This window comes from Myxocyprinus asiaticus, chromosome 17 (genome assembly GCF_019703515.2).
Source record: "Myxocyprinus asiaticus isolate MX2 ecotype Aquarium Trade chromosome 17, UBuf_Myxa_2, whole genome shotgun sequence".
Lineage (NCBI taxonomy): Eukaryota > Metazoa > Chordata > Actinopteri > Cypriniformes > Catostomidae > Myxocyprinus > Myxocyprinus asiaticus.
Window position 1 is genome coordinate 49854139 of NC_059360.1, and position 14824 is coordinate 49868962.

Genomic DNA, 14824 nt, shown 5'->3' on the forward strand with positions numbered 1-14824 from the left:
CGAAGAGCGCGGAACGTTGAACGTCATGCGCGTGTTACGTAGGTGATCAAAGAGACCCGAACCATGATTTCAGCGTGTTTTTGTTCATGTGTTATTTAAATCGATTAGTTTGCGTGTGGAGTTTGTCATATTATGGATCTGTTGGTTTGCTAATGAACAGACTTCGAACAGAAGAACAGATCAGCGGAGCGCGAGAGGTTTGTTCCATTTTTATTGATTTATTTCTGTCAAACTTGCCAAACACAGGCAGTTTCGGAACAAATAATCAATTAATCTCCCTAACCATTTAGTAATGTGTTGATCACAGATAGGATTGTGGATGGTTGCTCGTGTAACTCAGCTGAAGTTGTGTGTTTGTCAGCTGAAGTTGTGTGTTTGTGTGTGTTTGTCAGGATGAAGTTGTGTGTGTGTGTGTGTGTGTGTCAGATGAAGTTGTGTGTGTGTGTTTATTAGGATGAAGTTGTGTGTTTGTCAGGATGAAGTTGTGTGTGTGTCAGCTGAAGTTGTGTGTTTGTTTGTGTGTGTGTGTGTGTCATCTGAAGTTTTGTGTTTGTGTTTATTAGGATGAAGTTGTGTGTTTGTGTGTGTGTCTCAGCTGAAGTTGTGTGTTTGTGTGTGTGTGTCAGCTGAAGGTTTGTGTTTATTAGGATGAAGTTTTGTGTGTGTCAGCTGAAGTTGTGTGTTTGTGTGTCAGCTGAAGTTGTGTGTTTGTGTGTCAGCTGAAGTTGTTTGTGTGTGTGTGTCTGCTGATGTTGTGTGTTTGTGTGTGTTTGTCAGGATGAAGTTGTGTGTTTGTGTGTTTGTCAGGATGAAGTTGTGTGTTTGTGTGTTTGTCAGGATGAAGTTGTGTGTTTGTCAGGATGAAGTTGTGTGTGTGTGTGTGTGTGTTTGTCAGGATGAAGTTGTGTGTGTGTGTGTGTGTGTGTGTTTGTCAGGATGAAGTTGTGTGTGTGTGTGTGTGTGTGTTTGTCAGGATGAAGTTGTGTGTGTGTGTGTGTGTGTGTGTGTGTGTGTTGTCAGGATGAAGTTGTGTGTGTGTGTGTTTGTCAGGATGAAGTTGTGTGTGTGTGTGTCAGCTGAAGTTGTGTGTTTGTGTGTTTGTCAGGATGAAGTTGTGTGTTTGTGTGTGTGTTTGTCAGGATGAAGATGTGTGTTTGTCAGGATGAAGGTGTGTGTTTGTGTGTCAGCTGATGTTGTGTCTGTGTGTGTTTGTCAGGATGAAGTTGTGTGTTTGTATGTTTGTCAGGATGAAGTTGTGTGCCTGTGTATCAGCTGATGTTGTGTGTCTGTGTGTGTTTGTCAGGATGAAGTTGTGTGTTTGTGTGTCGGCTGATGTTGTGTCTGTGTTTGTCAGGATGAAGTTGTGTGTTTGTGTGTCAGCTGATGTTGTGTCTGTGTGTGTTTGTCAGGATTAAATTGTGTGTGTGTGTTTGTCAGGATTAAGTTGTGTGTTTGTGTGTCAGCTGATGTTGTGTCTGTGTGTGTTTGTCAGGATGAAGTTGTGTGTTTGTTTGTCAGCTGATGTTGTGTCTGTGTGTGTTTGTCAGGATGAAGTTGTGTGTGTGTGTCAGCTGATGTTGTGTGTGTGTGTCAGCTGATGTTGTGTGTGTGTGTCAGCTGATGTTGTGTGTGTGTGTGTGTTTGTCAGGATTAAGTTGTGTGTTTGTGTGTTTGTCAGGATGAAGTTGTGTGTGTGTGTGTGTGTGTGTTTATCAGGATTAAGTTGTGTGTTTGTGTTTGTCAGGATGAAGTTGTGTGTTTGTGTGTCAGCTGATGTGTGTGTGTTTGTCAGGATGAAGTTGTGTGTTTGTGTGTCGGCTGATGTTGTCTGTGTGTGTTTGTCAGGATTAAGTTGTGTGTTTGTGTGTTTGTCAGGATGAAGTTGTGTGTGTGTGTGTGTGTGTGTGTGTTTATCAGGATTAAGTTGTGTGTTTGTGTTTGTCAGGATGAAGTTGTGTGTGTGTTTGTCAGGATGAAGTTGTGTGTTTGTGTGTCGGCTGATGTTGTCTGTGTGTGTTTGTCAGGATTAAGTTGTGTGTTTGTGTGTGTTTGTCAGGATGAAGTTGTGTGTTTGTGTGTGTTTGTCAGGATGAAGTTGTGTGTGTGTGTGTGTGTGTTTGTCAGGATGAAGTTGTGTGTTTGTGTGTCAGCTGATGTTGTGTCTGTGTGTGTTTGTCAGGATTAAATTGTGTGTGTGTGTTTGTCAGGATGAAGTTGTGTGTTTGTGTGTCAGCTGATGTTGTGTCTGTGTGTGTTTGTCAGGATTAAATTGTGTGTGTGTGTTTGTCAGGATGAAGTTGTGTGTTTGTTTGTCAGCTGATGTTGTGTCTGTGTGTGTTTGTCAGGATGAAGTTGTGTGTATGTGTCAGCTGATGTTGTGTGTGTGTGTCAGCTGATGTTGTGTGTGTGTGTGTGTTTGTCAGGATTAAGTTGTGTGTTTGTGTGTTTGTCAGGATGAAGTTGTGTGTGTGTGTGTGTGTGTGTGTGTGTGTGTTTATCAGGATTAAGTTGTGTGTTTGTGTTTGTCAGGATGAAGTTGTGTGTTTGTGTGTCAGCTGATGTGTGTGTGTGTGTTTGTCAGGATGAAGTTGTGTGTTTGTGTGTCGGCTGATGTTGTCTGTGTGTGTTTGTCAGGATTAAGTTGTGTGTTTGTGTGTTTGTCAGGATGAAGTTGTGTGTGTGTGTGTGTGTGTGTTTATCAGGATTAAGTTGTGTGTTTGTGTTTGTCAGGATGAAGTTGTGTGTTTGTGTGTCAGCTGATGTGTGTGTGTGTGTGTTTGTCAGGATGAAGTTGTGTGTTTGTGTGTCGGCTGATGTTGTCTGTGTGTGTTTGTCAGGATTAAGTTGTGTGTTTGTGTGTGTTTGTCAGGATGAAGTTGTGTGTTTGTGTGTGTTTGTCAGGATGAAGTTGTGTGTGTGTGTGTGTGTGTTTGTCAGGATGAAGTTGTGTGTTTGTGTGTCAGCTGATGTTGTGTGTGTGTGTGTGTTTGTCAGGATGAAGTTGTGTGTTTGTGTGTCAGCTGATGTTGTGTGTGTGTGTGTGTTTGTCAGGATGAAGTTGTGTGTTTGTGTGTCAGCTGATGTTGTGTGTGTGTGTTTGTCAGGATGAAGTTGTTTGTTTGTGTGTCAGCTGATGTTGTGTGTTTGTGTGTCAGCTGATGTTGTGTGTTTGTGTGTCAGCTGATGTTGTGTCTGTGTGTGTTTGTCAGGATGAAGTTGTGTGTTTGTGTGTCAGCTGATGTTGTGTGTGTGTGTTTGTGTTTGTCAGGATGAAGTTGTTTGTTTGTGTGTCAGCTGATGTTGTGTGTTTGTGTTTGTCAGGATGAAGTTGTGTGTTTGTGTGTCAGCTGATGTGTGTGTGTGTGTTTGTCAGGATTAAGTTGTGTGTTTGTGTGTCAGGATGAAGTTGTTTGTTTGTGTGTCAGCTGATGTTGTGTGTTTGTGTTTGTCAGGATGAAGTTGTGTGTTTGTGTGTCAGCTGATGTTGTGTCTGTGTGTGTTTGTCAGGATGAAGTTGTGTGTTTGTGTGTCAGCTGATGTTGTGTGTGTGTGTTTGTGTTTGTCAGGATGAAGTTGTTTGTTTGTGTGTCAGCTGATGTTGTGTGTTTGTGTTTGTCAGGATGAAGTTGTGTGTTTGTGTGTCAGCTGATGTTGTGTCTGTGTGTGTTTGCCAGGATTAAGTTGTGTGTTTGTGTGTCGGCTGATGTTGTCTGTGTGTGTTTGTCAGGATGAAGTTGTGTGTTTGTGTGTTTGTCAGGATGAAGTTGTGTGTCTGTCAGCTGATGTTGTGTGTGTGTGTGTTTGTTTGTCAGGATGAAGTTGTGTGTTTGTGTGTCAGCTGATGTTGTGTGTCTGTGTGTGTTTGTCAGGATGAAGTTGTGTGTTTGTGTGTCAGCTGATGTTGTGTGTCTGTGTGTGTTTGTCAGGATGAAGTTGTGTGTTTGTGTGTCAGCTGATGTTGTGTGTGTGTGTTTGTCAGGATGAAGTTGTGTGTTTGTGTGTCAGCTGATGTTGTATGTCTGTGTGTGTTTGTCAGGATGAAGTTGTGTGTTTGTGTGTCAGCTGATGTTGTGTGTGTGTGTTTGTCAGGATGAAGTTGTGTGTCTGTCAGCTGATGTTGTGTGTGTGTGTTTGTTTGTCAGGATGAAGTTGTGTGTTTGTGTGTCAGCTGATGTTGTGTGTCTGTGTGTGTTTGTCAGGATGAAGTTGTGTGTTTGTGTGTCAGCTGATGTTGTGTGTCTGTGTGTGTTTGTCAGGATGAAGTTGTGTGTTTGTGTGTCAGCTGATGTTGTGTGTGTGTGTGTTTGTCAGGATGAAGTTGTGTGTTTGTGTGTCAGCTGATGTTGTGTGTCTGTGTGTGTTTGTCAGGATGAAGTTGTGTGTTTGTGTGTCAGCTGATGTTGTGTGTCTGTGTGTGTTTGTCAGGATGAAGTTGTGTGTTTGTGTGTCAGCTGATGTTGTGTGTGTGTGTTTGTCAGGATGAAGTTGTGTGTTTGTGTGTCAGCTGATGTTGTATGTCTGTGTGTGTTTGTCAGGATGAAGTTGTGTGTTTGTGTGTCAGCTGATGTTGTGTGTGTGTGTTTGTCAGGATGAAGTTGTGTGTCTGTCAGCTGATGTTGTGTGTGTGTGTTTGTTTGTCAGGATGAAGTTGTGTGTTTGTGTGTCAGCTGATGTTGTGTGTCTGTGTGTGTTTGTCAGGATGAAGTTGTGTGTTTGTGTGTCAGCTGATGTTGTGTGTCTGTGTGTGTTTGTCAGGATGAAGTTGTGTGTTTGTGTGTCAGCTGATGTTGTGTGTGTGTGTGTTTGTCAGGATGAAGTTGTGTGTTTGTGTGTCAGCTGATGTTGTGTGTCTGTGTGTGTTTGTCAGGATGAAGTTGTGTGTTTGTGTGTCAGCTGATGTTGTGTGTGTGTGTTTGTCAGGATGAAGTTGTTTGTTTGTGTGTCAGCTGATGTTGTGTGTCTGTGTGTGTTTGTCAGGATGAAGTTGTGTGTTTGTGTGTCAGCTGATGTTGTGTGTGTGTGTGTTTGTCAGGATGAAGTTGTGTGTCTGTCAGCTGATGTTGTGTGTGTGTGTGTTTGTTTGTCAGGATGAAGTTGTGTGTTTGTGTGTCAGCTGATGTTGTGTGTCTGTGTGTGTTTGTCAGGATGAAGTTGTGTGTTTGTGTGTCAGCTGATGTTGTGTGTCTGTGTGTGTTTGTCAGGATGAAGTTGTGTGTTTGTGTGTCAGCTGATGTTGTGTGTGTGTGTTTGTCAGGATGAAGTTGTGTGTTTGTGTGTCAGCTGATGTTGTATGTCTGTGTGTGTTTGTCAGGATGAAGTTGTGTGTTTGTGTGTCAGCTGATGTTGTGTGTGTGTGTGTTTGTCAGGATGAAGTTGTGTGTCTGTCAGCTGATGTTGTGTGTGTGTGTTTGTTTGTCAGGATGAAGTTGTGTGTTTGTGTGTCAGCTGATGTTGTGTGTCTGTGTGTGTTTGTCAGGATGAAGTTGTGTGTTTGTGTGTCAGCTGATGTTGTGTGTCTGTGTGTGTTTGTCAGGATGAAGTTGTGTGTTTGTGTGTCAGCTGATGTTGTGTGTGTGTGTGTTTGTCAGGATGAAGTTGTGTGTTTGTGTGTCAGCTGATGTTGTGTGTCTGTGTGTGTTTGTCAGGATGAAGTTGTGTGTTTGTGTTTGTCAGGATGAAGTTGTGTGTTTGTCTGTCAGCTGATGTTGTGTGTGTGTGTGTTTGTCAGGATGAAGTTGCAGTGTGATGTGGAGGTTGTGAATCGGATGTTGCCGACTGTCGGTCTGAAGAATAAAGGTAAATCCAGTCGAGCGGTTTTATCCATCGGGAAACATGTGGACAGAAGTTCTCACAGCAGCAGTTTGTATCTGTTAATCTGCACTGCCAAAGATAGAAGCGGATCCAAATACAAGGCAAGACATTTCTCATGTACAGACTGTCAACATGAGTTTATATGTTCATGAAGATGTTCAGATCTGTGATTTCATCAGGACTTTATGAATGTGTGTTTGTTTCTGTACAGCTGAAGGAGAACATTGAGAAGTTCTTCACATGGTTTGTTGAAGAAGGTAAAGCTACAGTTCGACTGAAGGAACCGGCTATTGACATCTGTTTGAGTAAAGTAAGAAGAACATTCTCAATTTTACTGCTTAAAGATTTCAGTTCACATTTTAAATGACAGTATTTATAAAGGATTAGTTCATTTACTCCCCCTCATGATATCTCAGGTGTGTATGACTTTCTTTCTTCAGCAGAACACATTTGAAGAAAAATAGTAAAATATCTCAGCTCAGAAGGTCCTTAAAATGCAAGTGAATGGAGATTTCTCTTATGAAGCCCCAAAAATCACAGACAGTCATCATAAACGTCATCCATACGACTCCAGCGGTTAAATGAATGTCTTCTAAAGCGACATGGTCACTTTTGGTGCAAAAAAGATCAATATTTCAGTACTTCTTAACTATAAATCATGCTTCCGTTCTGTAGCGGTATGCACGTGTGACATAATCGCATTGGCACGTGAAACGCGTGAGAACTGATGCACGTGCGACACAACCAGAAGAGCAGCGCTGTTTACAAGTGAGAAGGAGGAACACCGTACAGAAGCTTCATTGGTTTTGGTTAAGAGCTGTATTTATCTGTTTGTTTACTCACAATGGTGTGTTTGTGTGTTTATCCTGGATGACTCAACTGAGAAGAGAACATGAGATTACGTCCGTAACATGGCAACGTGAATTCGTCACATGAGAAAACACGTGAACTTAGTGCTCTTGTGAACGCACATACTGCTGCTGACCGGAAACGATATATAGTTAAAATGTACATAAATATTGATCTTTTTAGCACCAAAAGTGATCGTGTCGCTTTAGAAGACATTAATTTAACCGCTGGAGTCGTATGGATGACATTTATGATGACTGTCTGTGATTTCTGGAGCTTCATAAGAGAAATCTCCATTCACTTGCATTTTAAGGACCTTCTGAGCTGAGATATTTTACTATTTTTCTTCAAATGTGTTCTGCTGAAGAAAGAAAGTCATACACACCTGAGATATCACGAGGATGAGAAAATAATGGGAGTATTTTCATTTTAAGGTGAACTGTCCCTTTAAATCCTTCTGAAACCGATCTGTAATTCACTCTGCTGCATCTTAAATCACAAAGCGATGAAACCAGTAAACAATAACTTCATGATTACTTAATAACATTATATGATTTTTTTATAGATTTCAATTGAATTTGCTTCATGTTCAGACTGTTCAGTTCCTGTACTTTAAAATGAAATGACTGAAAATATTAAATGTAATATGATCATTATTCAGCAAGTATTTAGTTTTTGTGCTGGGTGGGTGTGGTTTGAGTGACCTGATTGATGGATGTCAGGGGAAATATTCTGCATCTCTGTTCTACTTTCACTGACCTCATTTTGCAGAAATTAAATGTTGATGCTGTTAATTGAGTAAATATATCACAATAGAGTAACTCTTCTGAAAAATCAACTAAAAGGGTTTAAATATTAAATAACCATGTGATGGGGTGAACAATATAAGCAAAAATGTATATAGCAGTATTCTTTAAAGTTTTGTGTGATAAGGATATCTGTGATGATATAGACTAACTATTTGAATGGAAAGAGTTTAAAACATATTAAAAGTCTTTTTTTATTTAAAACATGTCCAAAGTAGCCGAATGGTAGACCTGAAAAAACTCTCTAAATGAATAATTCTTTATTAAAAATAAAATTATATCTACTCTGCATCGTTTTTTCAATCCAAGTTAAAATGAGGCTTCTCACTAGTTGAACATAAGTGTTTGTTTTGATTATGAAAATATTTGTTTTGGATTTATTAGTGGATTAGTTAGTGTTAAGGATGTATAATTAGGATGTATTATGTCCATGTTGGCCAATCACATGTGTTTCATAGGGATATTTGGAAGCTGAGTAAATAACGGATATTCAACCAATAAATATATTAAATAACTTTAACCTCTTATCCCACAAAACTATTAAAGTATGAAGCACGTAAAGCTCAAATACAGAACGCCACATAAACACTTATGTCCATCGATGACACGCTTCAGTGTAACCGGAGTTTACACAGGACGATCCTCACTGCACATTCACAAGTGCACAGCTGTTAGATTATAAATATAACATAACATGTAGTTCAATGAGCCTAATCAGTGTCACATCCTCTTCACAACACCTCACAAATAAACCTGTGCATAATAACAGGAACATTGATCACAGCAGATGATTTCATGTCTGACAGTGAACAAGCGTTTGATGGCAGCGGTGCATTAAAGGACTGAACGTAAAGAATTAAAGAAACGAAAGCGCTTCGAGAGAAAACCTGTTAATGTGGAACTGCACAAATACAGCTTTCTATATTTACCTGTCAATCATCATAGTAACATTAAGCTAAATGTGTAATTATTAAAAGTCAATTTTACATCAAGCAGCCAATTTTATAATTGTTTGTCTAAAGAATCGTGATTTTAACAGAATCGATGTTTTTCAAACCCTCTAATAGAAACATCTCTATCGTTTGACACTTTATACTGTCATCATACCGGCCTGCCCTAGCTGTGATTATGATGGAACTGTTGTAATGTTTAGAAAGAGACTCTTCTTTCAAATCGTTTTATGCTGTTCTTGTGTGTTTGTGTCGTACAGGCCGATATCAACAGCTTGAAAAACTTTCTCTCTGCCGCCCGACTGGCACACAGAGGAAGTGACACGGACTCTCTCCCGCTGTCCACCCTCACACCAGTCCGTGCCCGTGATGTCGAGAAGCCGAAGAAGAAGCTCACCATTTTGTCAAAGAAGGACTATCCTCTCACTTCCTGCTTCCCGTATTCCCTGGAACAGCTGCAGGTGTCATACTGCAGACTGTCACGAGTGGACATGCGCATGCTGTCGCTCAAAGCGCTCCGTCGGTTAGATCTGAGCAACAATCATATCAAGACGTTGCCGTCCACCATCGGAGACTTGAGCTGCCTGTCCGAATTAATTCTTCACAATAATCACCTGGAGAACTTCAGTGACGTGCTGTGCGTGTCGAGTCTACAGACGTCTCTTCAGCATCTGGACTTGAGTCAGAACCGGCTGACAGTCCTGCCCGCTCGCTTCTGTCGGCTGCACGAGCTGGTCAACCTTAAACTGGACGATAACAAACTCGTGCGGCTGCCATTCCACATCGGGCGGCTCACAAAGATGCGTTTCCTGTCCGCCGCTCATAACCAGCTCACTCTACTTCCTGCAGACTTCAGGAAACTGAGTCTGGAAAACTTGGATCTGTTTGGTAACCCGTTCACTCAACCCAACACTCTTGACCATACGATACACCTGACGTTTCCTCTGACGCTACAGGAGTTAACGTCACGCGCTGTGCTCGACCTCAGGTGAGGAACGCTCAAGTGTTTTTACTCACAAACAGAATCTACTTTTGATGTTCATTGAGACAAATTATCATCAAATGTTTATTAGATAAAAGTGCTGATCTAATCCGTCATGCACACAGTTGCTGATGTGTTTTTGTTTCGTGTTGTGCTTTGCAGAATCCCGTATGGTCCTCGTATCATCCCCTTCCACTTGTGTGATGAGCTGGAGTTCTGTAAAGTGTGTGATTGCGGCCGTGCGAGCCTGAAGTCGTACATCCAGACGGCCGTCAGTATGAATCTGCACCTGGTGTCTCACACCGTTGTGTTAGTCGACAACATGGGCGGCACAGAAGCTCCAGTGCAGCGATATTTCTGCTCGCTCACGTGTTACTGCGAGTTCATGGACAGCTGCGTGCAGCGTGGACTGAGATGATGTGAGCGTGTTGATTAATGTTTAATAGTGTGACGTGTGTATGAACGATGGTTACAGATCTCAGAGTTACATCACAGTGAATGACAGCATGTGTTTTCAGTGTTTGTTTGTTTTATCCTCTTTTTACTTAAAGTTGAATTGCAAAGACCTTCAATTTCCCTTGATCACTACAGATCTTTTTGAGAAACAAATAAAAGTTGTTAAAAATAAATGCATTTGTCTGCAGAACTATTTGCATAACAGGTTCTCATGTTTTCATGCGTTCATGTGATTGCAGCATTGTGTGACTCCACACATTTAAATCGATGCACAGAGATCCCGGTTGTCACTTGAAAATGATAGTTTGAACTAAACCGAACAGACAGTCAAACATCTCTCTCTATATTTAAACACAAAACTTTATTCTATGATGACGAACAGATGACTTAACTCTTCATTCATGACTTCCATTCAAATCTTAAACAATGCGATGTAATGATTCATAAATCACATGTTGATCTCAGAATAAAACCTCACAGACGGCACTTGAGTGAATTTGACTTTTAGTCCAAATCAAAGCATAGAGTGTTCTGGAAACAGAAGATCTTGTGATCACAAACGATCAGTTCTCTGTCGTCTGGATCGGTCTCTCTCAGAATCACAGGTGGAGGATTGGAAGTATCTGCTGGATCCTTCGATGAGACTCCAGTTTCCTCCATTGAAGTCACGCTCCTGACGGCCTCGTCGTATTGGGATGGAGCACTTGGCTCTTCTGAAAAGTGTTTGGTCTCTTGTTCTTCAGTCTCGCATGCATTCAGTTGCTCATACGATGATGTCACTGGATATTTCCGCTCATCTTCATGTGTCATCGTTGTCTCTTGTGAAAAGGCTCCTGGACGCTCGTCAGTGTTCGGCTCAAACGGTGTTTCCTGTTCTCTGTCTGAGGTGTTATGAACTTCATCGTCTGGTGTCGCGCTGGTTTGGATTTGAGAGCCACTGACAGACATCTATAGAGAAGACATTATGAATATCTACATCAAGTCAACTAAACTGCTGAAGCAAACATTTTATTATATAAATTATTAAAGACACATCCACAGTATTACTGACCTCGTGTAGATTGATGTCAAAGTCGGAAGGATCTTCCTCTGTTCCCATGTTCTGGATTTCTGGAGCACATGTATGATGGAAATGATCCGATTCTTCTGGTTCTGTTCTGATCACTGTCGGGTTGATCATTACATTGTCGCCTGTATCAGTTGTGTGTGTTTCTTTCAGTAAGTTGATTAATTGAGGTTCAGATGTTAAATTAAAACGGTCCAGTTCACTAACAGCACATGTGACCAATGCTGAATCATGCGTGTTTGATTCTGTGTGATCCGTCTCACAAGGTTTCTCTGTGTCCTCATGAGGCTTTTCTTCTGCTTCATCATCAGACATGATCTTCCTCTCCTCATCATCATCATCACGTCTGCTCTGAGATATTACAGGGTTCTTCACCGCTACAACAGGAAGTGTGATGGTCAGCTGTTTGTTAGTTTTGTTGAACTTTGCGTGTCCTTTATCTTCATGCACCGGATACGAGAGCAGCAGATCCAGTTTATATGATGCTGTTTGAGATTCCAGGACGAGTCGTCTCTCCGTCACACTGACATGAACATCATGAGCAGATCTGAGCAGCGGTAAATCGATGATGATGATGATGTGTTTGGGTCGAGTGCTGAAGCACTCCTGTAAATCCAGTACTGATCTGTATCTGAGGGTGTAGTGTGGGATTATGGGCTGTTTGGACACTGAACATCTGGTTTGATCTGGTTTGGGTCCAGTTTGATCTGGTTTGGGTCCGGTCTGATCTGGTTTGGGTCTGGTCTGATCTGGTTTGGGTCCAGTTTGATCTGGTTTGGGTCCGGTCTGATCTGGTTTGGGTTTGGTTTGATCTGGTTTGGGTCTGGTCTGATCTGGTTTGGGTCTGGTCTGATCTGGTTTGGGTTTGGTCTGATCTGCTTTGGTCTGATCTGCTTTGGGTCTGGTCTGATCTGGTTTGGGTCTGGTTTGATCTGATTTGGGTCTGGTTTGATCTGCTTTGGTCTGATCTGCTTTGGGTCTGGTCTGATCTGGCTTGGGTCCGGTCTGATCTGGTTTGGTCTGATCTGGTTTGGGTTCGGTCTGATCTGGTTTGGGTCTGGTCTGATCTGGTTTGGGTCTGGTTTGATCTGGTTTGGGTCCGGTCTGATCTGGTTTGGGTCTGGTTTGATCTGGTTTGGGTCCGGTCTGATCTGGTTTGGGTCCGGTCTGATCTGGTTTGGGTCTGGTTTGATCTGGTTTGGGTCCGGTTTGATCTGGTTTGGGTCCGGTCTGATCTGGTTTGGGTCTGGTCTGATCTGGATACGGAAATGACAGTCCATCCTCACCTGAGCTCCTCTTCTTCTCCACATGTTCCGGTATCGGCCTGCGGATCACCGCTGGATGTGGAATTCCTTTATATCTCATTTGTAGTTGTTTTGTGTTCCTGTTTAGTTTAATTTGAAATGAATCTTCAATTCCTCTGATGGCTGTGCTGTTGATCATGTTCATAAATCTGCTGTTGTTTTCTGCCATGTGAATCGCGTCTGGATGATAAACTACATCATATATCACACACGTGTTTCCTTTAGCATCTCTGTCGGGTCTCCCGGGTGTCAGACTGAACGGTAACGACCAGTTATAACCCGTTTTACCGTCGGTGTCTGTGGCGGCGGCGCATGACGGTTTATCGATCAATTGATTGGAACAAATATTGATGAAGCATTTCCCGTGAGCGCTGCTCGTCTTCAACACATGATGAGATTCAGGATGAATAAACTGCACATTCATGCCTCTTTCCTCCTCCAGCTGTTTAATTTCTTCTTCATATTGTCTCTTGTTTTCAGGGTTGGAGATTTCTGCTGCATATTCATTCAGTAACGCGCGGAACGATTCTTTTTTTAAAGCTTCGCCGAATCGATTCATTTCATCTCGAGTCAAATTCAGTTCTTGAAGTTTGCTGCCAAAAGCCATTGTTAACTGTTAAACTAAACGCTTGTGAGTTTATAAAATTAAGACGAGTGTCGAAACTTTGAATAATGGAGGGCCAACTGTGTCTGTAACCATGGAAACAAACCTGCGACTACAACAGAGAGCTGCAGGTAAGCAGAACTGCTCCTGGCGTGAGCGCGCACCGGTCTGTGACGTGAGCGCGCACCGGTCTGTGACGTGAGCACACCGAATAATTTCACCTGTGAACTATCAGTGTCTCAGCAGTCTGATTAATTCAGAGACTCGTCGACCTGTCACAAACCACCGGCAGGTAATAAAAAAATAAAGAGATAATTCTGACTTTTTATTTCACAATTGCGGTTTTATAACTTGCAATTACGTGATATAAACTCGTTATTGTGAGATATTAAGTCGCAATTGTGAGTTTTTATCATGTAATTTTAACTTCATTTTTGCATTTGCTGTGGCATTTCTCGTCATTAACTACGATTCCATACAAGGATTTTTTGCTAAAGGAGTTTTAGTGCATCAAAATAAAGCCGATGGAAACGCAAATTATCGAATTTTACAATTGTCAACATAATATTTTTCTGTTTACGTTTAGCACATAAACCCTATGTCGACACATCAATTGTCGTGAAAAACTGGTTTGGAAACAGTTTTTATCGAGAAAAATGGCATTAACACAAAAATATAGTGTCACATGACAGAATTTACGTCACATTTGTCGTTACGACAAACGGCATAACGGAGAGGAACTCTCGAGTTTTCCGAGTTTCTTTAAAAGACACGTTACCTTTATTCTTAATGGAAGTATTTATGAACTGCACATTCCCGAGCCGGGAAAGATTACGTGTTTTACCAAAAACACCCGGTAAAAAAAAAACATTTATATTAATCAAGTGCGACTGACAAGCTGCTGGTGATAAAAACATGTGAATGTTACAATTACATAATATATTATGAAGCCCTGTCCAGCCTGTAAGCCGGATTTATGATAGTTTAAATTCTCCGAGTGTCTGAAGTGGATATCGACGAGAAGACACACTTCTTTTTTATTGTATTGCAATAACAGACACGAGCTTTCAGAACAGAAAAACAAAAAGAGAAATAAAATTCAGCAGCAAGGGGATTAAACAAAAGTGCCAAAATAATGAATATGCAGATAAAAATATACATAAGAGAAAAGGGATATGAAGGGAGTAATTTATATATATATTTATTAAAAAAAAAGTTTCCCCTTTTCTCCCCAATTTGGAATGCTCAATTCCCAATGCGCTCTAAGTCCTCGTGGTGGCGTAGTGACTCAATCCGGGTGGCAGAGGACGAATCTCAGTTGCCTCCGCATCTGAGACCGTCAATCCGCGCATCTTATCACGTGACTTGTTGAGCGCGTTACCATGGAGACATAGCACGTGTGGAGGCTTCACGCTATTCTCCGCGGCGTCCACGTACAACTCACCACACGCCCCACCGAGAGCAAGAACCACATTATAGTGACCACGAGGAGGTTACCCCATGTGACTCTACCCTCCCTAGCAACCGGGCCAATTTGGTTGCTTAGGAGACCTGGCTGGAGTCACTCAGCATGTCCTGGATTCAAACTCGTGACTCCAGGTGTGATAGTCGGCGTCAATACTCGCTCAGACTCAATCTGTGTGAGTCTCAGTACAGAGATCAGACAAACACAGAGATGTGGAGAACATAAAATCGAAACAGTTTATTGTTAACAGCACAAAAGAGATTCTAACATGGTGAGCGATTATAAAAGGTGCCTGAGAACGTGCACAATGATTGACAGGCAGAAAGTCTCCTGATTGGCTAAACAAAGTATTTGATCGCGGCCCAGCCCATCTGGCACCAACAATCATCCATGTGATTATCTAATCAGCCAATCGTGTGGCAGCAGTGCAGTGCATAAAATCATGCAGATATGGGTCAGGAGCTTCAGTTAATATTCACATCAACCATCAGAATGGGGAAAAATGGGTTAGGTTACGGTTAGCAATTGTTG

General features: G+C 41.8%; 2 protein-coding genes across 3 annotated transcripts; one reads left to right on the forward strand and one right to left on the reverse strand.

Annotated features, from left to right (window-relative positions):
* The first annotated feature begins 4 nt into the window (after positions 1 to 4).
* LOC127455266 (leucine-rich repeat protein 1-like) lies at positions 5 to 9977 on the forward strand. Of its 2 annotated transcripts, XM_051722997.1 has the most exons (5): positions 5 to 197; positions 5729 to 5912; positions 6023 to 6121; positions 8677 to 9404; positions 9561 to 9976. In XM_051722997.1, the coding sequence occupies exons 2-5, from the start codon at positions 5730 to 5732 to the stop codon at positions 9814 to 9816; spliced, it is 1266 nt and encodes a 421-aa protein (XP_051578957.1). In that variant the 5' UTR covers positions 5 to 197; position 5729; the 3' UTR covers positions 9817 to 9976. The 2 variants fall into 2 exon arrangements, with proteins under 2 accessions (XP_051578957.1, XP_051578956.1); XM_051722996.1 differs by lacking the exon at positions 5 to 197 and having other exon boundaries at positions 2313 to 5912; positions 9561 to 9977.
* Positions 9978 to 10040: 63 nt separating this feature from the next.
* Positions 10041 to 14388, reverse strand: LOC127455263 (protein kintoun-like). Its single transcript, XM_051722994.1, has 2 exons — positions 10906 to 14388; positions 10041 to 10802 (listed from the first exon to the last, which is right to left on the reverse strand). The coding sequence occupies exons 1-2, from the start codon at positions 12829 to 12831 to the stop codon at positions 10359 to 10361; spliced, it is 2370 nt and encodes a 789-aa protein (XP_051578954.1). The 5' UTR covers positions 12832 to 14388; the 3' UTR covers positions 10041 to 10358.
* Positions 14389 to 14824: the final 436 nt, after the last annotated feature.